Raw genomic sequence first — 25,308 nt, 5'->3', positions numbered from 1 at the left:
CAATAAAAATATGGTTTTAAAATTCATCATAATGTGGAGTTATAACACCTTTTCCTCAGAGTGTATCTGCTAACCTATTGGGCTCATGTTCTTTAGCAGGTTGTAGCAGGTGGCCTTGTCAGCTAACCTGCTGCCATCTTCCCCAACCAGGTTACAAATTGACATTCTCTTCACACCAAAGCAAGAAGGAGATGTGAACTTTAATTTGATCTGCAATGTGAAAAGCAAAGCCCACCCTTTGACCTTAAATGTCAAGGCTGAAGGCTACACTATGAATGCGGAGATCAAGTGCAAAGACAGGACTGGCTTACTCACTCTCTTGACTCCCAATCAGACCACCATTGTCAACTTCTATGAGGTAAAGGTGTGAGAGGGCCTTGCTCCCTCTTGGTTTCTGCGCTGGCTGGGAAAGCAGTACCAATGACTGTTCTTCTTAGCTGAATCTCTCTGTTTCAAATGCCAGGGAGACCAGGAGAATATAGAAAGGTACCAGGAGCCACTCCATCCTCAGAATGTGTATGAGTTTGATGTGAATGTTTTCTTATTTTTCAAGGGATGGAGAGACGGTAGGGGAGGGGAAGAATGCTTGTGCTAAGCAGATAGGCAGGGTGTTTGGCTACCAAGGGAGGTCTGAGAACTAAATTGCCCTCTTACTCTTCATATATGAGGGGCCCCCAACACTTCATAGCCTTCGCTGGGATATCTGGCCACATTCATCTAATGATGTTCAACTCGCTAACATCATCTTACATGTCTGTTTTCCAAGGGATATATTCCCCCAACATGTTACATATCCTGATCCCAGAGGAGTGAACCATGGTTTGCATTCACTCAACATACTGCCCTGTGCTCTGTCTCTCAGGTGGAGCTGAATGAGTGTGTCCAGTGTGAGTTCACCTTTATCAACGCTGGGAAGTTCAACTTCAGCTTCCAGGCAGAGCTCTCTGGCCCCAAAGCCCTGGTGCAGTACTTCGAGTTCTCACCCATGGAGGGCAGCGTGGATGTGGGGCAGAGTACACCCGCCAGCCTGTCCTTCCAACCATTTAAGAAATGTGTCTTGAAGGGCCTGGAACTCAGAATCAAGGTGAGGCCATTGAACACTGTCCAACACTGAACACACTCACAGCATCCTGTCTTGGAAGAAGAATTCTCCTGAGTGTTTCTGGTCTTCTCTACCTGCCAGAAGCCCCTGGGGAATGGCTGTGTTGTAAATAGTCCCATACTCTCTATTAATGGCCTTCACCCAGGTGCCTGGTGATTGTCAACTGAAAAGCAATTGAGCACCCATGCACTGGTATATCGTGCAGCCATTAAAGGAAATCAGGGAGCCTGGGAACCAAGAGGTCACCGGTCTGATTCCTGATCAGGACACATGCTTGATCAGGAATCAGGTTGTAGGCTTGATCCCCAGTAGGGCCATTGCAGGAGGCAGCCGATCAACGATGTTCCTCTGATTCCTCTCCCTCCCTCTCTCTCTAAAAATCAATAATAAGCATATTTTACAAAATAAAATAAACAAGGGAGATTGATTAGAGGGGGGGGGAGAGAGAGAGAGAGAGAGAGAGAGAGAGAGAGAGAGAGAGAGAGAGAGAAGAAAGAGAGCGAAAGAGAGAGAACATGTACAACATTTTCCAAGGTAAGTTATCAAATGAAAAGCCAATGAGTTGTGATGTCAGCAGAGATGGCAGAGAAGGATCTCAGAATAGCTGCTCTTCTGTAGCAATGAGAACACTGGCAAAGACTATCAAAATCAAGTTTTTCAGAACTCTCTAAATTAACCCTTTCACCCTCAGCAGTTTGGCTTTTGGCATCATTCCTGTCATCTCCTGGTCACAAGGCGACCATCCCTCCTGCAGCCCTATGTCTACATTTCAGAGTGGAAATAAGGGGAAGAGCCTGGAGGCAAAATACTTTCCCAACAAGACTTTGACTCTTTATTCATAATAGGGCACCTTTTGTTTACATCCCAATGACCAAACTATGTCTCATGGCCACCTTTAGCTGCAAGGAAGAATGGGAAATCATACGTTCTTGTCCTTGTATACCTGACTTATTTCACTCAGCATAATGTGCTCAAGATCCACTCATGTTGTTGCAGATGGCACTATTTCATCTTTTTATGGTTGAGTAGTATTCCACTGTGTATACGGGCCACATCTTCTTTATCCAATCATCCACTGAAGGACATTTAGGTACCATATGATTTCACTCACATGTGGGATATAAAACAAAAAGCAACAAATGAACATAAAAACACAAACATACAAACAAAAAATAGAGTGATAGATACAGACAAAGAATGGTGGTTACGAGAGAGGAAGCGGGTAGGGAACAACAAATAGGTACAGGGGGTCAATACGAGGTGACGGGAGGAGACTAAACCTCCGGTGGGGAACACACCATAGAGTACACAGATGTCATCAAGTTGTACACCTGAAATTTATATAATGTTATTAGCTCATGTCACCGCAATAAATTTAACTCTTTAATGTTTTAAAAATGGGAAATCAAGTATCTTCACCTGGGCACATTGACAACACTTAGAGTCCTGTTAATGAGGAAGCCTTGGGAATCAGATATTGGGGAGTAGTAGTCTTTGCCACACCCCTCTGCCTTCAAGATGAATCATTGCTTCGGGAGCAAAGCAAGAACCAATGTAGAGACTGACTGCAGAGTAGCCCATCTTGCTCTTCTGACTCAGTGGTTGAGCATCGACCTATGAACCAAAAGGTCACGGTTCGACTCCTGGTCAGGGAGCATGCCTGGGTTGTGGGCTCCATCCCCAGTAGGGGGCATGAAGGAGGCACACAATCAATGATTCTCTCTCATCATTGATGTTTCCATCTCTCTCTTCCTCTCCCAAACCAATAAAAAATATTTTAAAAAAATAAACTTCCAACCTCTGAGTTAGACTCTCTGCAGATGGAACCTTGGGACCTGTGTGTGTGTTTTTAAACACTTGACTGCTTCCCTCCTTCACCTGAGGGTCTAAGGGCCCTTCCCTCTCACTTCTCCTAATCACACCCCACCTGCCGTTTCCTCCCCACAGATAAGCCACGGTCCAACATTTACGTGCAGCATCTCAGGCTCTGCCGTGAACCCTGCTGTCCATTTCTCATTCACCAGCCACAACTTTGGGAGCTGCTTCATCTACCAAGCCGGGATGCCCCCATACAAACAGACCCTGGTTATCACTAACAAGGAGGAAACGGCTATGAGGTGAGCAGACTTCCCAGAGCCCCCAGATGAGTCTGCAGCTCCTGGTGGGTCCCACAGCCTTTAAGCAGGTGGCGGGCAGCCACGACAGAAGGAGAAGGGTCATGGGGATGAGTCAGACACAGGTGGACATGAATCCCCAGTCTCCTTTCCCCACCACTGACACTGATGCTTGGAGAGCCGTGGGCTCCTCTGGCAGGTGTGGCTCAGTGGTTGTGCATCGACCTATGAACCAGGAGGACACATGCCCCAGTTGTGGGCCCAATCCCCAGTGTAGGGTGTGCAGGAGGCAGTGGATCAGTGATTCTCTCTCAACATTGGTATTTCTTTCCCTCTCTCCCTCTTCCTTCCTCTCTCTGAAATCAATAAAAACTTATTTTTTTAAAAAAAGAGCACTGGGCAAAGGGTGATGGGACTTTGAGTTTGAGGCCTGATTTTGCCAGGATCTCATGGTGTCATTTGAGGTAAGTAGCTTGACTTTGCCCAGGAGAGTGTGGGCTGGGTCATCGCCAGGTCCTTTTCAGCCTTAAATGCTATGACTGCAGGACAGCAGGGCAGGAAATCCATCAGGACCAAGCTCAGGTGGGGGGCGAGGCGGGGTGGGGAGCATGGGGCCAAGTCAGTCCTCCTGGGTCAGCCTTCTCAGGACTTAGGCACCTTCCTCCTGCTTGTCTCCAGCATAGATTGTTTGTACACCAATACCACCTACCTCGAGGTGAGCTTCCGTGCGGATGTGATAAAGCCAGGAAAGTCAATGGAGATTCCAATCACCTTCTATCCTCGAGAAAGTATCAGCTATCGAGAACTCATCCCCTTTGAAATCAACGGGCTCTCCCAACAAGTAGTTGAAATCAAAGGGAAAGGCGCTGAAATGAAGGTAAGAGGAGACCCTCAGACTGGCAGCTTCCCTCCCCTTCCCAGCCCCCTTGGCCCACCTGCGCCCACCCCCTCCCTCCCCTCTCCCCATCTCCTGCCCTAAGCTGATCTCCCACTGAGGGGTGAGTTAGCCAATCAGTGAATCATGGATCTTACTCAATTCCAAACTGTACTGTATCGAAGGACAGGCGCCGGAAAAACAGTCTTTTTCTTGGGGAAGTTTGAGGCTGTCAGGTGTGGGGTCCCGAGCATGTCCTTTTTCTCCCACGTCAGGGCATGTTTTGTTTTCAGGTGTAACAGGCAAGACTTGTTTGAAGCAGCGTATGCAGACATGTGTCTCAGTCATGGACATCTTCCCTCGCCACCTCAGGGATGCCCATTCTCCGGTCAGCCCCAGGCCCCAGGATTAGATTCGCTGAGGGGTTCCTTCTTGGCCGGTGCTCCTAACAGGAAGGGGGTGCTCCAGTCCTGCTGCTCATGCCTTTCTTCCCAGGCTCTGTCTGGTGGGAGTATTTGCATTTAACCAGTTATCGGCCACGATATTTTGAATTTAATTTGGAAAGGTCCGCCGCTTGCGTCTGTAGACGCTTATGGCGTACAAGTGGTCAGCAGGAGGTTTTAGAAGCCTGAAGGTCTTCCAAGAGTCTCAGGGATGCGTGGGACAGGTCATCAATCAGGAGAAAATGGGAGGGGTGTATTCCCATGGAGCCAAAGGCGCCCCAGGGCAATGCCACCTGGCGTGTCTGCGCCCAAGCCAGGGACGGGCTCTCTTCTGATGTCACAGATTCGTTCATTTGCTCAGGCTTTCATGCACTCACTCAGCGCCATTACGTAGCAGGTGCTTTGGGAAAACCCAGAGGTGATTTAAATATGTTCTCTGGCTTCCAAGGGCTCACAGGGTGGTGCTGAAGATTCACTTTTTCAGACAAAATGGAAGCATGTGGGCCAGATACAAAGACGGCTGGAGGGAGAGAGCTCAATGTAGTGACTGGTGGAATGGCAGTGACCAGTGGGTGCTGCCCTCCTGGAGGGGAAGGCCCAGCCTGACCGTCCTCGGGTCCAGGCCAATGCTGTGTTCCGAGCTTCAGATGAGGACTTGGGAATGTCCGCCTCTGCTGCGGCCATTGTAGTTGAAATCACCATCCTTCTCACACCCGAGGCTTTCTCTCAGGCCCTCCTCCCGTCCATCTCCGCAGGGGAGCGAGCCACGCGCTCTCACAAAATACACATTTGGTGGGGTCACCCCATGCTTCATTGTCCTCCTTCCAGAATGAAACCTGACCACCCCCCAGACTTAATCTTCTCAAGTCTCCCCCTCCCTCCCAGCCACTGAGCCACCCCCTCCAGCTCAGGACCTCGTTCCTCCCCCAGAGGTGCTCGCCAACCCCACCCCACCCTGACTCACCCGGACTCGATCCTACCCTTCCTTTAGCTCTCAGTGTAAACATGCCTGGGGTGGGGGGCGGCCCCCAGACCCCCATCTATCTCAGTCCCCTGTAACGGGCTCTCCAGGTGCCCTGAGCTTTTCCGTCACGTCTATTAACCCAGTTGTAATTATGTCATTGTTGTTTAGTGGGCATTTTATGCACATAAATGTTATCGAGCGAGTGAAGGCTCATCTAACGTGAAGACTGGGGGACACGGAAAGCGAGGGACCACCCTTGGCTCCCCCAGGTAGATGTGGGATATTCATTTTTCTCGTTAACTGACAAACCCCCCCCTCCCTGCTCCCTTTCTCGTCCCACAGATTTTAGTCCTAGATCCAGCCAATAGGATCTTGAAGTTAGGAGCTGCCCAGCCAGGGCAGGTGGTGAAAAAAACGGTTTCCATCATGAACAACAGCCAGGCCCCGGTCACATTTAGCCAGTCGGTCCTGTTCTCGACTCCAGAACTCCGGGAGCCTAAGGTGGGTGCTCGGGGCTCCCAGTGGCCTCTCCATGCCTCCCTATGACATGGACGACCAGGCTGACATCACTGACAGTTCACAGTTCTCCCGCACCTTCGCTGTGCCAGGACGTGCTAACAGCGTTCCATGTGCCGTCTCTGAGCACCTTCACAGAAACAGTCCAGGTTCCGGGCTTTTATTACGCTCAGTTCACATCCAAGGAAAGCGAGGCTTAAAGAGGCAACATCCCCCTACAGGGCGAAGCAGAAGGAGTGGACTTGATGGGAGGCAGTAAATTCTAATCAATAAACACAGATCTTCACTGCAGACAATTTGAAAAATACAGTATAGAAAATCATAAAGGAAAACATTTTGCCCATAATCTCATACCCAGAAATAATCACCTAACATTTCGATGTCTATCTTTCCCGTGTTTTTCCTACACATTTTTTTACAAAAATAAAATGACAATGTTCGCATTATTTTGAACCCATCTAGGAACACATCATAAATATTTTCCCTGCCCTCCGATGCCTCGTGCTCACTGCTCCCTCCATTATGCAGATAGACCAACTGTCTATTTCTGCTCAACTCGGGTGTTTCTAACGCTTTCTGTTATAAGCAACAAGGTCATGTCCATGCAACCAAAGCTTTGTGTGCATCCATGGCTCCCTCTCATGGCGGGCTCCTAGAAGAGGGCTTGTGGGTCAGGAAGAAGAATGTGTTTCAGTGCCCATCACCATCTGCCCCTGAAAGGGTGTCCCCTCTGCACTCTTCATCTGTGTGAGATGCACCCTTATTCCTAAGTCCATGTCCCAAGCTCCCTGGAGAGAGGAGCTACCAGTCCCAGCTGCCTGCTCCCCATCTTACAGTCATCAGTATTTGGGTGGCCCCTTGACAATAGACTAGGTGTGCTTCATTCATCCCAAGGGTAAATGTATCCATCCCCTTACATTTACTCAGTAAATATGTGCGAGGTGCTAAAAATATAAAGATGTGTCTTAACTTGGGCTGCCCTAGCAAAGTAGACTGGGTGGCTTACACAGCAGACATTTATTTTCTCACTAGAGGCCCGGTGCATGGATTCGTGCACCGGTGGGGCCCCTCAGCCTGGCCTGCGGGGATCAGGCCAAAACCGGCTCTCTGATGTCCCCCGAGGGGTTCCGGATTGCAAGAAGGCGCAGGCCAGGCCAAGGGCCCCCACTGGTGCACGATGGGGGCCAGGGAGAGACCTCAGGAGGGCTCCAGGGCATGTCCAGCCCGGCTCGCCCAGTCCCAATCAGCCGGATCCCAGCAGCAAGCTAACCTACCGGTCGGAGCGTCAGCCCCATGGTGGTCAGTGTGCACCATAGTGACTGGTCAAACAGTCGGACACTTAGCCTATTAGGCTTTTATTATATAGGATAGTTCTGGAAGCTGGAAGTGTGAGGTCAGAGTGCCAGCATGGTCTGCTTCTGGTGAGGGCTCTCCTCCTGGCTCACAGGCGGCCACCTTCTGGCTGTGTGCACACACAGCAGAGAGCAAACAAGACTGAGATTTCCAGTGTATCTCATCCCATCGGGAGGGTCCCTCTGTCATGGCCTCATCTAAACCTAATTACTTCCCAGAGGATCGGAAGAGGGGCGGGCTGCTCAGACGAGGGTTGTACTTAGTTTTACAGGATGGAGAGGCAGATGGGGGAGGGTGTTTCCAGCAGGCAAAGGTGTACCGGCCAGAAAGAGCCGGTGCTTCTGGAAACCCAGATGTGATTCAGTGCGACAGGAGCACTGTGGACCACCTCGGGGATGCAGGACACAGAAACACTGGCTGTGAGAGGCCAGCCAAAGCCAGAGACACAGTGGGTACCTCCACCCAGGACCCCGTGTTGCGCACTTTGCCATCCAGAGAAAGAGGGCAATAATCACTTAACATTTTGGTGCCTGTCTTTCCACTAATAAGGCTTCGCGCGCCTCATTAATCCAAGTTAGAGTCCTGGTTTCCAAGAGGTCAGGGCCCTCACAGTTTGCCTACCCATCTGCTTCTTTGGTTGATCGGACACAAGCTGCCAGGGACCTGTGCTGACACCATCACCTGGGGATGGCTTCCAACATCGTTGTGTTTTGAGAATGTGCTAGGATCGCTTTGCTATTGCAGCCTCTCGGCCCGTTATCTCACGCCCTGCTGCCTGGGTCCACCTGCTGGCGACTGCCCAGCTCTGGACCAGAGGGAGCTCAAGGTTGAAAAGGGGTCTGGCTTCCTTAGAGCTGATTTTGATTTGCCTTTACCAGGACCAGCGGGGAGAAGGGACCACACAAATTCAGACAGCGGCTCTCCAACTTTAGAACTCGCGAGTCACCCAGGGCACCTTTGAAGGTGCAGGTCCCAGGCTCCTCCAAGGACCCTGATCCAGCCGGCCTGGGGCAGGGCCCTGGAATCTGCATTGTACCCCGCGCAAGGAGCTGGGGAGCGCTCCTCAGAGTCCACAGAGCGCTGAGTGTTACTGCCTCTTCTGTTTCCTCCAGCAGAGAGCAGTGGTTCTTCGCAAGGGGTTAGAAAGAGAATTAACATTTACTGAGTGCCTATTACATGCCCTACATTTTATTTTACTTCTTTAATATATTTTTATTGATTTCAGAGAGGAAAGGAAAGGGAGAGAGAGAGAGATAGAAACATCAATGATGAGAGGGAATCATTGATCCTTTGCTTCCTACACACCCCACACTGGGGATCGAGCCCGTAACCCAGGCAGGTGCCCTGACAGGGAATCAAATCATGACCTCCTGGTTCATAGGTCAACGCCCAACCACTGAGCCACACCAGCTGGGCTGTGCCAGACATTTTATATAGATGATCTAGCTCAGTGGTCGGCAAACTCATTAGTCAACGAGCCAAATATCAACAGTAGAACGATCGAAATTGCTTTTGAGAGCCAAATTTTTAAAACTTAAAGTATATAGGTAAGTACATTGTTATTAACTTAATGAGGGTACTCCTAAGCTGGCCTTTGCTAAAAAACGTCCTCAATCTGATTGAGGTACGTTCGCTGAGGTCGACCCCTTCCAACTCTCCCATCCACACTCGTCTTGTATACTTGTTTCGTCTGTCTCCTTTCCGAAAACCAACTTCTGCGCATGGGCCACGAAGTTTCAATCGCACCGTACGTGCGCGCCCGTACGTGGTATTTTGTGGAAGAGCCACACTCAAGGGGCCAAAGAGCCGCATGTGGCTCGCGAGCCGCGGTTTGCCGACCACAGGTCTAGCCGAATGAGTCACAGGAAGTTCAAGTCACTTGTCAAAGATGGCACAGCTGGTAAGAGAGAGCAGCAGTGAGATTTGCCCCCTGGGCTGTTACAACCCCAGCAGCAAACCTCCAGGCATGGAGGCCTCAGCAGCCCCCTGCCCTCAGCTGCTGAAGCGCCCTGTCCTCTTGCCCAGGTCGTCACCCTGGTCCCCTTCAACAACATCACGCTGAAGCCCAAGGAAGTCCGCAAGCTGGAGGTCATCTTTGCCCCGAAGAAGCGCGTCCCCCTCTTCTCCGAGGAAGTGTTCATGGAGAGCATGGGGCTCCTGCGCCCCCTCTTCCTGCTCAGCGGCTGCTGCCAAGCCCTGGAGGTCTCCCTGGACCAGCAGCACATTCCCTTCGGACCAGTCGTGTATCAGACAAAAGCCACGCGTCGCATCCTCATGCTGAACACGGGCGACATGGGTACAAGGTAGGAGCTGGGGCAGAGCGCTCAGACCCTGGGTCGGATTAGACACTTGTCTTACAAGCGTGGCCACTTGTTATTTCTTCGCTTTGCTTTTTACATCTCTTTCCTTCCTTCAAAATGTGACTGTGATGGCCTGATGACTGAAATGAATATTCTCGAACATTTGCTCAGTGCCTGTTAGATGCCCTTTGCATGGCTCATCTCATTTAATCCCAACAATTCTACGAGACCAATACTATGACTGATCCATTTTACAGACGAGAAAACTGAAGTTAAAAGAGATTAAGTACCTTTTCCAAAGTCCCACATTTAGCAAGAGCTTGCCAGGCGCAGGTGCAATGCTGAGTAGTCTTACATAGAAGAGCCCATTTGACTGTCCCGGGACCCAAGGTAGGTACTGTGTTGTTCCCATTTCACAGGTGAATTTGCGGCTCAAGGAGGTCAGACAGCTTGCCTGGGGTCACACAGCCAGGAGGTGGGAAAGACAGAATTGGAGCCCAGGTGCACCTATGGCAGCTCTCCTTGCCACGCTCTTCCCACTTCCTAGCAGGTGCCCGCCCGAGTCACTACTCAGGCCTGCCACCAAAGCCGTGCGGGCTGCACACCGCACACCTGCAGGGCACCCCTCACACAAACTCGGTGGCAGCCCTTGCACTGGAAGCACATTGGTCTGCACTGTCCACCCTCTGTCTCCTGCCTGGACCAAATGCCAGACCACAGAGTGATGACCACTCAGAGCCATCGCATCCCAGTGCCACCAAGAGCAGATGCAACTCTCCCAGGAAGGGATCATCTCCACCCTTCTGGATCTGGCCGGGGAGGCCGTGCAGGGAGTGGTTAGGGCCACAACCTGAGGAAAGTTCCAGTCCTAGCTCAGCCACTTGCAACCTTGAGTGCACACATGGAAACATGTTCATGTGTATGTCCCCGATGCAGCCACTTCCCATCCTGCTCAGCTCTGAAAGGGAGCCGAGTTACCTTGCCCAGGAGGGACCTGGACCCTGCCCACAGCCTCTGCTATACCGAGCAGTCTTTCTCCTCCCAGTCCCATGGAGTCCACAAGGGGTGAACCTCCAGTCTCTTGTTCTCAGCAGCATTGAGGACACCCCCAGGACATCCCCTAGTAAACTGTCTTCCTTGTCTCCTTTTGTCTTGGAAAAGGTTTAAATGGGATGTCAAAAAATTTGAGCCTAATTTCTCCATCAGTCCAGAAGAAGGCTATATCACTACAGGCATGGAGGTTTCTTTAGAAGTGACCTACCACCCCACAGAGGTGGGCAAGGAGAATCTCTACAAAAACCTGCTCTGCTTCATCCAAGGAGGCCCTCCTCTGAGCCTAACCCTGTCTGGAGTCTGCGTGGGACTACCTGCAGTGAAAGAGGTCAGTAAGTGCTGCCCACAGAAGGGCCATGGCCAGAGTGGGCCTAGAAAGCCACACAAGTGAACTCAGCCAGGCCTTCCAGAGACAGATGCTCTGTTCAAATAGTCCTCGGTGCCCACCTCAAATATTCAGACTTGCCCCCGCCCCCACAGGGCCTTTGCACATGCTCTTTCCACTGCTGGAATGTTCTTTTTCCCTCTTCATTCAGTTAATTCCTATTCATTCTTCAGCTCTCAACTCAAGCATCACATTCTCAAGGAAGCTTGCCTTGACATTTCTGGCTAGATCAAGTTCTGTTATAAGCCATGAGTGAAGGGTGAACGCCTTTACTATGTGTTGTTGTTGTTTTTAATAGCCTTGGGTTAACCCTCTGCTAGCTCTGTTCCTAGAAACTTAACAGTGCACTGCCCGCTGTGTTCCTGGTAACACTGCTTATGGTAAAAATGGTACCTGATCCCCATCTCTCTAATTTTGTTATTTCAAGAATGTTATGTAAATAGAAACATGCAGAATGCTATAAACATGCATGAACAAATCTTGGCAAGAACACATGCTTTCATTTTCTTGGGTACTTAGGCGTGAATGGCTGGGTCAGAGGGTAGATATATGTTCACTTTCTTAAGAATCTACCAAAGTGGTTGTGTCATCTCACATTCCCACTAGTAATGTCTGGCATTTCTATTTGTATCACATCCTTATCAACACTTGATATGGCCTTTCTTTTTTATTTTAGTCATCCTAATAGACATGTAGTGGTATGTCATGGTAGTTTTTCATGTGCATTTCTCTAATGACCAATGATGTTGCGGATCTTTTCAGATACTTATTTGCCATCCATATGTATTCTTTGTTGAAATATTTGTTCACATCTTTTACTTGTAATTGGGTTGTTTGTGTTCTTAATATTGAGTTTTCAGAGCTCTTTATATATTCAGGACACAAGTTTTACATTTAGATCATCAGTCTGTTTAAAGTTCATTTTTGTATGCAGTACAAGATATGGATCAAAATTCTTTTTACTTATGTTGATACCTAATTATTCCAGCACCATTTGTTGAAAAGATTATTTTTTCTCTACTGAATTTGCACTTTGGTGAAAACCCAAAGGATCATATTATGTGTGTGTCTATTACTGAACTCTATTCTTGTCCATTGATCTATTTGACTCTCTTAACACCAATACCACACTGGTCCATGTTGTTACATTCAATGGCCAGTTCTCACCCTCATCTTAGTTGACCTCCTGGTAGCATTTGACACCCTGAACAAGTACCTCCTTCTTCACACAGTTCCTTCAAATGGCTTCCAGGATGCCGCCCTCTCCTGGTTCTCTTCCTGCCTGATTAGCTGCTCCTTCCCATCTCTTCTCATTCTTCTTAACATTGGAGTGTGCCAGTCAGGAATTCGTCCTTAAAGTCCTGCTTTTTTCTAAATGCACTTACTTCCTGATAATTGCATCCAGTATTTTCGCCTTAAAAAAACCTGCTAAACTGACAACTCCCAATATGCACCTCCAGTCTGAACTTGGCTTTGAACTCCGAACTTGTCAATTCCACTTCCTGTGTAAGGTGCCGCTTTTCTTCCAGACGGTAAATTTCACCTGCCAGGTGCGCTCCAAGCACACGCAGACCATCCAGCTTTCAAATCGCACCAACCAGACCTGGAATCTGCACCCCATCTTTGAGGGCGAGTACTGGGAGGGGCCCGAGTTCATCACTCTGGAGCCCCATCAGCAAAACAAGCCCTATGAGATCACCTACAAGCCCCGCACCATGAATGTGGAGAACCGCAAGCACCAGGTAGGCTGAGCACCCCATCAGTTCGTTTCCTGGCGTGACTGGAGGGAGAAGTGGTGTGACAGAGGTTAGGAGACAGAGCTTGGCAGCTCAGAGACTGTTCGAAAGAGAGGGGACCCTATCTTCTGGTATCTTCACTCCCAATACTATGCAGATACAGCCTTGGCTGCCGTCATACCCAGTTTTTCATTCTGTTAATTTTCACTGCACATTCTATCATGAGCATTTTTCTATTTAATTGGGTAGTCTTCATGATAATCATTTTTTTTAATTTTTTTTTTATTTCAGAAAGGAAGGGAGAGGGAGAGAGAGAGATAGAAACATAAATGATGAGAGAGAATCATTGATCAGCTGCCTCCTGCACAGCCCCTACTGGGATCGAGCCCACAACCCAGGCATGTGCCCTTGGCTGGAATTGAACCTGGGACCCTTCAGACCGCAGGCTGATGGACTAACTACTGAGCCAAACCAGCTAGAGCGATAATCATTTTTAATGGTTGCCTAAAATTTTGAATGAGGGTTTCATGATTTATTTGACATTCCCCAGGTGTTGAATATTTAAGCTATCTCCATATGTTCCTATAAATGGTTCTAATATATATGCTTATGTATGTATGTAACATTTTCCCCTGGAGGGATTTTTCTAAAGTAAGACCCCTTGTCTGTGATTCCTGGTTAAAACACATGGGAATACTGTTATGAATCTTGAAACAGCTGCTTCCCCAAAGTGTTAAGCTCATTTGCAGAGCCTCCGTTAATCCCGGGTCACTACCATGCCTGAGAGGTGCCTAATAAAGGCCCCTCGGTATCATTCTGATTGTATGTCCTCCTCTCCTCAGGGCACCCTCTTCTTCCCCCTGCCAGATGGAACCGGCTGGCTATATGCACTGCATGGGACTGCCGAGCCCCCCAAAGCCGTGGCCAGTATCTACCGTGAAGTGCCGTGTAAGACGCCCTACACTGAGCTCCTGCCCATCACCAACTGGCTGAACAAGCCCCAGAGGTAAGGGAGTGGGGCAAGGGGTTGGGGTGGGGGAGACAGAAGGAGGACTCCTATTGTCTCGCCTGGCCCTTCCCCTAGTCAGGGCCTCTGGAGGACATTGGCTTAAAGGGCCAGAGACCGAGTTCCCTGATGTGGCCAGGCATTGCCTCAACTCTAAGCCTCCAGAGACATTCTCCTGTTCGTGCTCTCTGTGAGTGGCTGGTTACCTAGGAACCTCCTAGAACAGTGCCTGGCACAAAATAAGTGCTCAAGAAATGTTGGTTATTACTATTGTCATAACAATAAGCATGGTGGTTATTATTGAGTGTTCAGTCTTATTACCTAAGCCACTGGCCAACGAAGGACATCCCTTGGACCTCGGACTTGCAGTGGAAGTAGAGAAGAATGCAAGGACTAGAGGACCTTGAGGCCAAACAGTCTAGTCCCCTGCTTTTATAGTTCAGGAGCCAAGAGGCCCCTTGCTGAGCATTGTGGGTCAAGGCCCACACCTAAGTTCTGCCATTAACTAGTCATGTTACCTGAGCATGTTATCTCCCTTCTCTTGGCCTCATTTCCTCGCTAGTAAATGGAGATGGTAATGACATGCACCTGCTGCAGACATCACAGGGATTAAAGGCCTGTAACACATGCAGAGCACGGACTCAATAGCTGGCACATAATAGGTGGTCAGTGAATGGCAGTTACTGTTATTGTTAGAGACAGAGTGAAGGCAAGAACCCTGGACCCATGTGTTTTACATAAAATCAAGAGTAGAGATAGCACCTTTCGTTCCTTTCTTTGGGCAAATATCTCATTTTCTCTCTCCTCCCTTCTTGTGCTCCTGTGGCTCCCCCCAGGTTCCGGGTCATTGTGGAAATGCTGAAACCAGAGAAGCCAGACCTAAGTGCCTCCTTAAAGGGCCTTGATTACATTGATGTACTGTCTGGATCCAAGAAAGACTACAAGCTGAACTTCTTTTCCCACAAGGAAGGACTATACAGCGCAAAGGTATCCATATGTCAAAGGCATTGCCCTGGAACCCTGGAGGTCTGACCCTGAGGTTGACAGTCCTGGTGTTAGGGAGCGAAGAAGTCCTCCAGAGCCAGCCTATCCTTATCCTGTCCAGCTGACCATTTAAAGTGACCTGGCAAAGGCAGTCAGGTTCCCCAGGCTCTTTAAGATGAGACCAGATTGCAAGGCCAGCCAGCCATCACGTAGGCCATGCCAAGCTTTCAAGGAAGAAGAGTCATGAAAACTCTTATGCAGTTTGTAACACCAGACTGGCAAATACCAGGCCACACAAATAAAATATCCCATTTTCTGAGTGCTTATAGAGTGTCCAGCGTTGTGCTGAGCACTCAACACACATGGCTAGTAATGTCAGAGCCAGGATGCAACTCAGAGTCATCTACTCCAAGACACCACGGGATCTTTCATATAGGAGCTGTTTTTCCTAATTCATTCATTAGTTCAATAAATATCTATTGAGCATATATGCCATATAGTAGGTGCTGCTGACACAGCAATCATCAAAAATAGACACAGTCCCTATTCTCATGGAACACACAGTCCAGTGAAGGGAGATGGACATTAATCAAATAATTGCACTATGAATGCATTATTACAAAATGAGGTATGTGCTTTGAAGAAAGGGGGCATATGTGAACTCACAAGAGAGGTCAGGGCTGAAGATAATATATGGGAATTATCCATTTATCAATAGTATTTAAAACTATGTAGAGAATGGAATTACCTAGGGAAAGATTTTAATGTGAAAAAAACAGAAAGTAGGAACACATCTCCCCTGCCAGAAGAGATACCAACAAAACCCATCCAGCAGCATGTCATCTCTCCTACAATCACTGAGTTAGGCTGCTCCACTCAGATCACATTCACAAACAAGTTAACAGAGAATCTTAAAATCAAGGAATCACAAAATATCTGAAGGGGGAAAAGCCACCCTAAAATAGAAATACCAGCTCAGCAAAGAAGAACTCCTAAGATAAGAGGTATTAAAGCAAACAGAAGAAGACTTTCAGTGAATATTATCAACTAGAGGCCTGGTGCACAAATTCATGCATGGGTGGGGTCCCTTGGCCTGGCCGGTGATCAAGGCCTATGGGGGAGTGAGGGGCTGAGTGGGGGGAGGGGCCACAGAAGGTTGGCTGTGGGAGCGCACTGACCACCAGGGAGCAGCTCCTGCGTTGAACATCTGCCCCCTGGTGATCAGTGTGCGTCATAGCCACTGGTCGACCAGTTTTTCTGGTTGTTCCAGTCGTTTGGTCATAACGGGCACTTAGGCTTTTATATACTAGTATATAGATATCCTTAAAGGAATGAAGGAAGATAATCATACCCATGAAATAAGAACAGACTGTTGTGGAAGAGAATCAATTGGAGACCCTGAAAATGAAAAATTGGATATTTGGAATAGAAATCCATAAAGGTCCTGGCTAGTGTGTCTCAGTTGGTTGAGTGTTGTCCTGTGCACCAAAAGGGCACCAGTTCAATTCCAGTTGGTCTGGCACATGCCTGGGTTGTGGCTCGATCTCCAGTGTGGGGACATGAGGAAGGCAGCTGATTGATATTTCTGTCTCACATCGATGGATGTTTCTCTCTCTCCCTCTCTCTCTTCCTCTCTCTCTAGAATCAATAAAAACATTTTTTAAAAGAAAACCATAGAGGATAGCTGAATAGTGTAATGAACTCTGGGGAAGAATTATTTGTGAGAAGACAGAACTGAGTAATATCACCAGGCTTTAGCACATGAGTACAAAGAAATTGAAAGATGAAAGGAAAGAATAACAGGTGTTGCCGAAACCGGTTTGGCTCAGTGGATAGAGTGTTGGCCTGTGGACTGAAAGGTCCCAGGTTCGATTCCGGTCAAGGGCATGTGCCTGGGTTGCGGCACATCCCCAGTGGGGGAATGTGCAGGAGGCAGCTGATCAATATTTTTCTCTCATCGATGTTTCTGGCTCTCTATCTCTTTCCATTTCTCTCTGTGAAGAACAATAAAATATATTTTTTTAAAAAAAGAGAGAATAACAGGTGTTGGTGAGAGTGCGGAGAAATTGAATCCTTAGCTGTGGTAATATAAATAGTGCAGTCACTTTGGAAAACAGTCTGGCATTTCTTTATATGCTTAAACATAGAGTTACCATATGACTCAGCAATTTCACTCCTAGATATATACCCAAAATAGAAACTACTTAGGATGATTTTCAACCTAGAACTCAAAACTATTATGAGAGCAAAATAAAGATATTTTTTAACATGCAAGGACTCAAAGTAACCCACCCATATACACAATCTTTGAAAACAATACTACAAATTAAAACTTTTTAAATTAACAAAACTTAAAAAATAAGTAAATGAATCCAAGAGAAAAGTACAAGGATATAATGAACAAAGAATCTAAATTGATGGGTAATTTCAAATAATTGTTGAAAAGCAATCTGAAATACTTCATATGGCCTCAAGTTAGGAAGGGAAAGAATAAAATAAGGCAATGAAAATAATGTTCTCATTCTGTTGGAAGTAAATGGGGAAATAAGAGATATTTTCTCTTTTATAGAGAAGTGTGGGGGGAAAATAGAGATTTTCATAAATTGTAGGTGTGAACAGAAATATATAAATAAATATATGTATTAAAATGTAAGTGTAAAGACTTTTGAGTAAAAATGACAATGAGCCCAGATCACAGAATTTCTTTACAGTAATAAGTATTTAAATTGACAATGACAATAACAAAAAGGTTTTTTAATCAACAATAACAACAAATTTTTAAAAAATCAACAGCACCTTTGGTTATGATGGAGTAACTAGGCCTCCCACCATATAAACCATAAAGCTGGACAAAATGTCTGGGTCACGTCTTCTCAGTCATTGGAAAACAAGCAGCACAATACTGCAATTCATCAGAGAGAAGGAAATGTATGAGCCCCATGATTGTCATGGCTCTCTGCCCAGGGACAATTTCCTGACTGCAGTGCAGTGAGCTGGAGTCTAAGTAAAGCGCAGCAGCCCCGGTGAGCTGAGGTGACAGAAATCAGAGTTTGGTGCAGCCTGAATAGCTGGTCCCTGCAGGGTAAGGCAGCAGAAAGGAGGGACCAGGATAGGGAGGGAGTGGGAGTACAAAAGTCTATACAGGAATTCCCCTTGAAGTCCTTGGCTGAAGGTGGACTGTCCATGCACAGGAAGAGACTACATGAGAGAGCAGCTGCTACAGGGGTGATAAGGACTGAAGGTGCCCTACATGAATCAGCGCCAGGGAGCATGGGAGGTCTGGCCCAGCCAGTGTGGAGAGGCTGTATGAACATCACCTCCTTAACCCTGGTAACCCAGTTGAAATCCCTGAGAGGCCAGAAGAAAGCACCATGTCCATAGGATAAGATCTTCTGAGGGCCAGCCTGGAGAAGCCTTACACTAAGAAATTTGGATAGCGAACCCCACCAAGTTGGAAGGTCTTGAGGAACACCGTGAGGTTTCCACATATCTGCTCTAACCAAGCATGAAACCAAACCTACACAAGTTTAAAGTGTCAGTGATTGAACTGCCTCCTAGAATAAAATCAACACTCGTATAAGGAAGATAACAGAATCCAGAATCTCTACAATGATCATCAACAGTGTCCAATACACAAACAGAAATTACTAGACTTGTAAAAAAGCCGTCAATGGAAACTGACTCCAAGATGGGACAGATATTGGATTTAGTAGGCAGAGACCTCAAAGAAGCTATTATAAACATGTTCAAGAACTGAAAGAAAATATTTTAAGTAATTCAATAAAATATCTTAATGAGTGTACCGATAAAGAATCTCAGCAGAGAAATAGAAACTATGAAAAAGAACCAAATGGCCAAAACCGGTTTGGCTCAGTGGATGGAGCGTCGGCCTGCAGACTGAAGGGTCCCAGGTTCGATTCCGGTCGGGGGCATGTACCTGGGTTGTGGGCACTTCCCCAGTGGGGGATGTGCAGGAGGCAGCTGATTGATGTTTCTCTCTCATCGATGTTTCTGACTCTCTATCTCTCGCTCTTCCTCTCTGTAAAAAATCAATAAAATATGTTTAAAAAAAAAAAGAAAGAAAGAAAAAGAACCAAATGGATACTCTAGAACTGAAAAGTACAACAAACTGAAATGAAAAATGCATTGGATGTGCTCAACAGCTGGTGAGAGATGTGAGAAGATCCACTGAACGTGAAACAAATCAATAGAAAGTTTCCAATCTGAAGAACACAGAGAAAAAAGATAGAGGAAAAACAACCAGAGCCTCAGGAACCTGTGAGAAAAATATAAGGTGGTCTAATACATGAGTATTATGAGTCAGAAGAAAAGAAAATGAGAATGGGACAGAAAATTATTTGAAAAAATAATGGCTGAAATGGCCCTGATTTGGTTTTTTTATAAATGACTTACAGATCCAAGAAACTTGGCAAACCTCAAGCAGTAAAAATATAAAGGAAGCCATGCCTATGATCATCATAGAAACACTGCTGAAAACCAAACATAAACAGAAAAGCTTAAAGCAACCAGATTTAAGATCTATTACATACAGGGGACAACAATAAAAGTGCCCCTGACTTCTCTTCAAAAGGAATGGAAGCCATCTACAAAGTGCTGAAAGAAAAAGAAATGATCAACCTAGGATTCTTTATTCACTGAAACTATCCTGTAAATGTGCGAGTGAAATAGGCATTTTCTGATAAAAGAACATGAGAGAATTCATTGCCAGGAGACCTGTAAATGTGCGAGTGAAATAGGCATTTTCTGATAAAAGAACATGAGAGAATTCATTGCCAGGAGACTTGCATTACTGAATGCATTAGCATTATTGGAATGCAAATAGGTATTCTTCATTCCGAGGGGAGATGATACCAGATGGGAACCTGGGTCTGCTGGAAGGGAAGAACAGCACTACACATGGTAAATAAATAGGCAAATATTCAAACATGTTTTTCTGCTCATAACTTTGTTTAAAAGACGACTGTCAGCTCATAGCAAATATAACATTGTAAAGTGGACGTTCTCCTATACGTAGAAGTAACAGGTCCAATGACAAACGCACGAAAATGGGACGGACAGGTCAATGAAGTTCCAGGTCAGTAAGGTCACCACATTGTGCCGTGGGAAATGTGAGGTAGGAGGCATGAACCGTCAGTTGGAAAGTGGAAAGTGGTGAAATGCTCACTCTAAATTTTGACAAGTTAAAACTTCACGTTGTCAGCTCTATAGCAACCATGAGAAATCTTTCCTTTAGAAAGATAGCTAAGAAGCCATTAGAGGAAATGAAATATATTCTGAAAGAGTGCATACTGACCCAACAGAAGACAGGAAGGTCGCAACAGAGGAATAAAAAATGATTCCAATGGAAAGAAAGAGCAAGGAGGGCAGACTTCAGCCCAAACATATAAATAATTATTTTAAATGTAAAGGACTGAATGCTCCAATGAAAAGACAGAGGGTGTCAGGAGCACTCTAAATCTTAACACAGGTAGAGGTTGAAAGTAAAAAGCCAGACACATTAAGAACTATGGCCACCTAATAATACGATAAACAACAGAAAGTGTTAAAAAGGGCAAAACAATCAAATAGACTACTTCACGAAGTAGACATGTGAGTGAGCCATAAGCACCTGAGAAGATGCTCATCGTCATCAGTCACCTGCGGAAAAAACTTTAAAACATTTTTAAAAATATATTTTATTGATTTTTTACAGAGAGGAAGGAAGAGGGATTGAGAGTTAGAAACATCGATCAGCCGCCTCCTGCACACCCCCCACTGGGGATTTGCCTGCAACCAAGGTGCAGGCCCTTGACCACGATCAAACCTGGGACCCTGGAGTCCGCAGGCTAAGGCTCTATCCACTGAGCCAAACCGGTTATGGCCCAGGAAAAGAACTTTAAAAAGGTGAGCAGCCTGTCGATGACAAGTCAGTTGCAGGGGTGAGGGGACAATATCCGACAGTTACAAGTGTGAGCTCCGGAACCAGTGCAACCAAATCCTGGTTCTGACACTTCTCTGCATGTGATGCTGGTCAAGATACTTCATGTTGTTAAGCCTCGTTTCCATCATCTTAAAAAAACAACACAACACATCATGTTGCTTACACACTGTGTGAGTTAAACAACTAAGTACTTCTAGTGCCTGGCGCAGAGAAATCATGAAGTGTCAGATGCCGTCGTCATCATCATCATCATTGTCGTCGTCACCTACTCTGGCAACAACGGGAATAGGAGTGAAACCCACTACAACACGAACCTCTCCAGGTCACGCTTGTTCTCGGGGCCAGCCAGCTGTCCCCACTGAGGACACGTTCACCTGCAGCACTAGCCAGGGCTGCTGCGGCCTCCACCGCAAACGCAGGCTGCGTAACATCCTCTCACCTGGGAAGAGCCAGAGCAGAGAATCTAAAGAGCTCGGCCGGCTGGTGGGGATGCAGACAGGCTGGGAGGGCCCACGTCAGCCTGGCACCCACGCTTCCCGTGCCCAGGCATTGCTCGCAGAGAGAATGACCCCCGCTAACCCCTCTCCTCTGCCCTGCTTCCTCCCACTCTCCCGTGAACTCAGGTGATCTTCCGAAACGAGGTGACCAACGAGTTCTTATACTACCTGACGAGTTTCAGGGTCATCCCTTCAGGCGTCATCAAAACCATCGAGATGGTGAGCCCCGTCCGGCAGAGCACATCAGCCTCCGTCAAGGTGGAGAACCCCCTGCCCTACTCAGTGACCTTCGCCACGGAGTGCAGGGTGCCCGACATCAACCTGCCCTCCCAGTTCGTGGTGCCCCCTAACTCGGAGGTAAGACCCGACTGACTGCCCGGGGCCCCTGATAGCTGTGACAGAGGCTCTGCCCCCAGGGCCGCTGGATCCACGTTCCGCACCCCTGAGGTGGGGCCAGCCCTGGCAGGGGGTCTATAGTGTGCTTGACCCTTGACCTATATTTAGATTCAAACAGATTCCAGATCTGGAAATACCTGGAACAGAAGTTAGGAAGAGGACAGGGGAGGAAATGTGGGCTGGTTTGGGCAGAGGTTCCCGGAGCTCAAGATCAGTGTGAGCACTGCAGTGTGAAGCGGGACCCACCGCATCACCGAGGCCCCTGTCTTCCCTCGCAGGGCACATTCTCATTCGAATTCCAGCCCCTGCGAGCTGGAGAAACCTTGGGGAGACTAGTTCTGCACAACAATGATCTGGGTTACTACCAGTATGAGCTCAACTTGAAGGCTCTGCCAGCGCTGCCTGAAAAGCCCATCCACTTCCAGACTGTTCTTGGCAGCGGCCAGAGCATCTTTGCCAAGTTCATCAATTACACCCGGCAGAAGACAGAATACTACTGCAGGGTGAGCAGCCCCGGCCCCACCCCCAGGCCCTTCCCTTGCCAGAAGGCTGACCTCAAGAACAATGGGAGGAGGACACAGGGTGCGGCACTGTGAACCTGGGGGAGTCTGGTGCACCATAGAGCCTGGGAACTCCCAGCTAGACGGAAATAGTATGAGGCCTGGGTTCTTCCTTAAAGACTTTCTATCTTAACAAGCTGGGAGGAGGGGTGGGGAGATTTGCTCCCCAGCGCATGCTCCGTAGTCAATCAAGGGGGACAGTAGAGCTTAGTGATCATGAGTATAGGCTGTGGAAGCCAACAGACCTGGATTTGAATCCTGGCTTTACTATATTCTTTGTTTTTAATGTATATTTCTATTGATTTCAGAGAGGAAGGGAGAGGGAGAGAGAGAGAGAAATATCCATGACAAGAGAGAGTTTTAAAAATCTGCACACCCCACACTGGGGATCGAGCCTGCAACCTGGGCATGTGCCCTGACTGGGAATCGAACCGTGACCTCCTGGTTCAGAGGTCGACGCTCAACCACTGAGCCACGCTGGCTGAGCTTTACTATATTCTTTGTATGAATAATTTGCTAAATCTCTCTAAGTTTATCTCTACAGGGTGATAATACCCTGACCTTACAGGATTTCTGTGAGGATTTTTAAATACATACATAAAACCATTTTCATAGAGCCTGGCCCACGGTGAATGTCCCATATATGTTACCTAGTATGTCAGTTGGAATGTAGGCTTAACTCCTGAAGCAGAAACCCAAAATAACAACAAAATAGATGTTTATTCCTCTCTCACATAACTGTGGGCATAAGCAGTTTGAGCTGGAATGGTAGCTCGATGACATCAGCCACCCAGGCTCCTGTCCCGATGCTCTGCCCTCTGTAGAGAGTTGCTTTGGTCCACATGGACCAAGACAGCTTACGGTGACATCCACATTTTGGCCAGGTACAAGGGGAAAGGGAGGCGGGGGAGCCTGCATATATCATTTCCACTCACATTCCATTGAACAAAACTGCATAGCAACAAGGGGAGCTAGGAGATGTAGCCTTTACACTGGGTGGGTGTGTGCCCAGTCAACATCAGAGCTACAGTCAAGGGACATATAGGCACTTGGTCAGTCCTATCAGTCAGGAGAAGCTAGATTATTATACTGTAATATACAAAGAGCCTCAATATCTCAGTGGCTTAAAAGCACAAAGGTTTGTCTCTCATTTGCACTGTCTATGCAGTGAGACTCAGAAGGGGACTCTGCTCATCACAGCCACTCAGGGATCCAGGCTGACGAGCAGCCACCATCTCACGTGTTTCCGGGCACAGTACCAGAGGGGTGAAAAGTCCCTACAGGGACTGGCATGGGCAACTGAAGACACTGGTGTGGAAGTGACACCTTTCACTTCTCTCAACTGATTGTCTAGAACAGCGGTTCTCAACCTGTGGGTCGCGGCCCCTTTGGGGGTTGAACGACCCTTTCACAGGGGTCACCTAAGACCATCGGAAAACACATATATAATTACATATTGTTTTTGTGATGAATCACTATGCTTTAATTATGTTCAATTTGTAACAATGAAAATACATCCTGCATATCAGATATCTATATTACGAATCATAACAAAATTACAGTTATGAAGTAGCAACGAAAATAATTTTATAGTTGGGGGGTCACCACAACATGAGGAACTGTATTAAAGGGTCGCAGCAGTAGGAAGGTTGAGAACCACTGCTCTAGAACTAGTCTCACCCGTCCATGAGGATCTAGATCAGTGATGGCGAACCTATGACACGCGAACTCATTTTTTTGGTTGATTTTTCTTGGTTAAATGGCATTTAAATATATAATATAAATATCAAATATATACGTCTTTGTTTTACTATGGTTGCAAATATCAAAAAATTTCTATATGTGACACGGCACCAGAGTTAAGTTAGGGTTTTTCAAAATGCTGACACGCCGAGCTCAAAAGGTTCGCCATCACTGATCTAGATCATGCGGTCTTCCATGTGTATGGAAGGAAAGAAGAGCCAGTTATGGGGAGCAACAGCAATGACTGCCACACTAACATAATCCAGCCACATGTCTTTGGGCCTCATTTTCTTTATAGTAAAACCAGAGGCCCAGTGCATGAAATTCGTGCACCGGTATGGCCTCTAGGCCTGGCTGGTGATCAGGGCTGATCAGGTTCCCGGCCTCCCTGCCTCCCCTCCTCCCCGCCTCCCCCTTCCCCTGCTGCAGCCACTAGTCACCCGCCATGTTCTGCACCGCCCCCTGGTGATCAGCGCACGTCATAGCGAGCCATCAAACTCCCATTCTCCTGGTTGAATTCCCGAGGGGACACTTTGCATATTAACCTTTTACATATATATAGATAGGAATAACAATTAAAAGTGCTACCTATCTTTAAGGGAGTTATATAAGGATACACAGCTTTTTATAGCCTGCTCAACTGAGAGTGGAGGGACTGGGGATGGACCTGGGCTGCTGCTATACCCACCAGGACCCCGTGTGAACCAGGTGTACTTGTTCTCCTTTCAGTCCGACTGTGTAGACTTCCACACGGAAAAGATCATCAGTGCTCCCGCGGGGGCTCAGGGTGGCACGGAAATCAGTGTGGAAGTCTATTTCGAGCCCAGCCACCTGGGGGACACCAAGGGCACCCTGAGCCTGTCATCCGTTGCAGGCGGAGAGTATATCATCCCCCTCTTCGGAGTGGCTGTGCCGCCAAAGCCGCAAGGTCCCCTCCAGATCCGAGCCGGGTACAACATAGTCATCCCCTTCAAGAACGTCTTCTACCACACAGTCACCTACTCCTTCATCGTGGAGCACCCAGCCTTCTCCGTGCGGGCCATGGACTCGGTCCGGCCCAAGAAGATCAACAACATCACCGTCTACTTTGACGGAAACCCATCCGGCAGCAAAACACCCATTACCAGCAAGCTGATCGTGTCGTGCTCTCCCGGCGAAGGCAGAGAAACAGGAGTTAAATGGGTTTATTATCTGAAGGGCGTCACCCCTTAGTTGTAACCAGGGTCAGTTGCATCCAGAAAAAGCCGTCTCCTCCGCTTTAATATCTACATATTGTTCTAGCCTGGTGAATAGAGAAAATAATCAGAATTCTAAAGGTAGTGTGTTATCCTCCTCATGCAC

General features: G+C 47.5%; 1 protein-coding gene across 1 annotated transcript in view; it reads left to right on the top strand.

Moving 5' to 3' along the window:
* Positions 1-25,308, top strand: part of HYDIN (HYDIN axonemal central pair apparatus protein) — a 341,424-nt gene extending 316,116 nt beyond the window's left edge. The window contains 14 exon segments of the mRNA XM_059665442.1: positions 100-109; positions 151-358; positions 863-1,084; positions 3,050-3,219; positions 3,895-4,093; positions 5,840-5,998; positions 9,392-9,669; positions 10,828-11,047; positions 12,634-12,846; positions 13,683-13,846; positions 14,683-14,833; positions 21,395-21,625; positions 21,943-22,167; positions 24,697-25,308. Coding sequence (XP_059521425.1) covers positions 100-109; positions 151-358; positions 863-1,084; positions 3,050-3,219; positions 3,895-4,093; positions 5,840-5,998; positions 9,392-9,669; positions 10,828-11,047; positions 12,634-12,846; positions 13,683-13,846; positions 14,683-14,833; positions 21,395-21,625; positions 21,943-22,167; positions 24,697-25,179 — 2,933 coding nt within the window. The 3' untranslated portion in view covers positions 25,180-25,308.

This window comes from Myotis daubentonii, chromosome 15, assembly GCF_963259705.1.
Source record: "Myotis daubentonii chromosome 15, mMyoDau2.1, whole genome shotgun sequence".
In the NCBI taxonomy this organism is placed as follows: domain Eukaryota; kingdom Metazoa; phylum Chordata; class Mammalia; order Chiroptera; family Vespertilionidae; genus Myotis; species Myotis daubentonii.
Note: the sequence above shows the minus strand (reverse complement) of the source record. Positions and strands in the feature narration are given on the sequence as shown.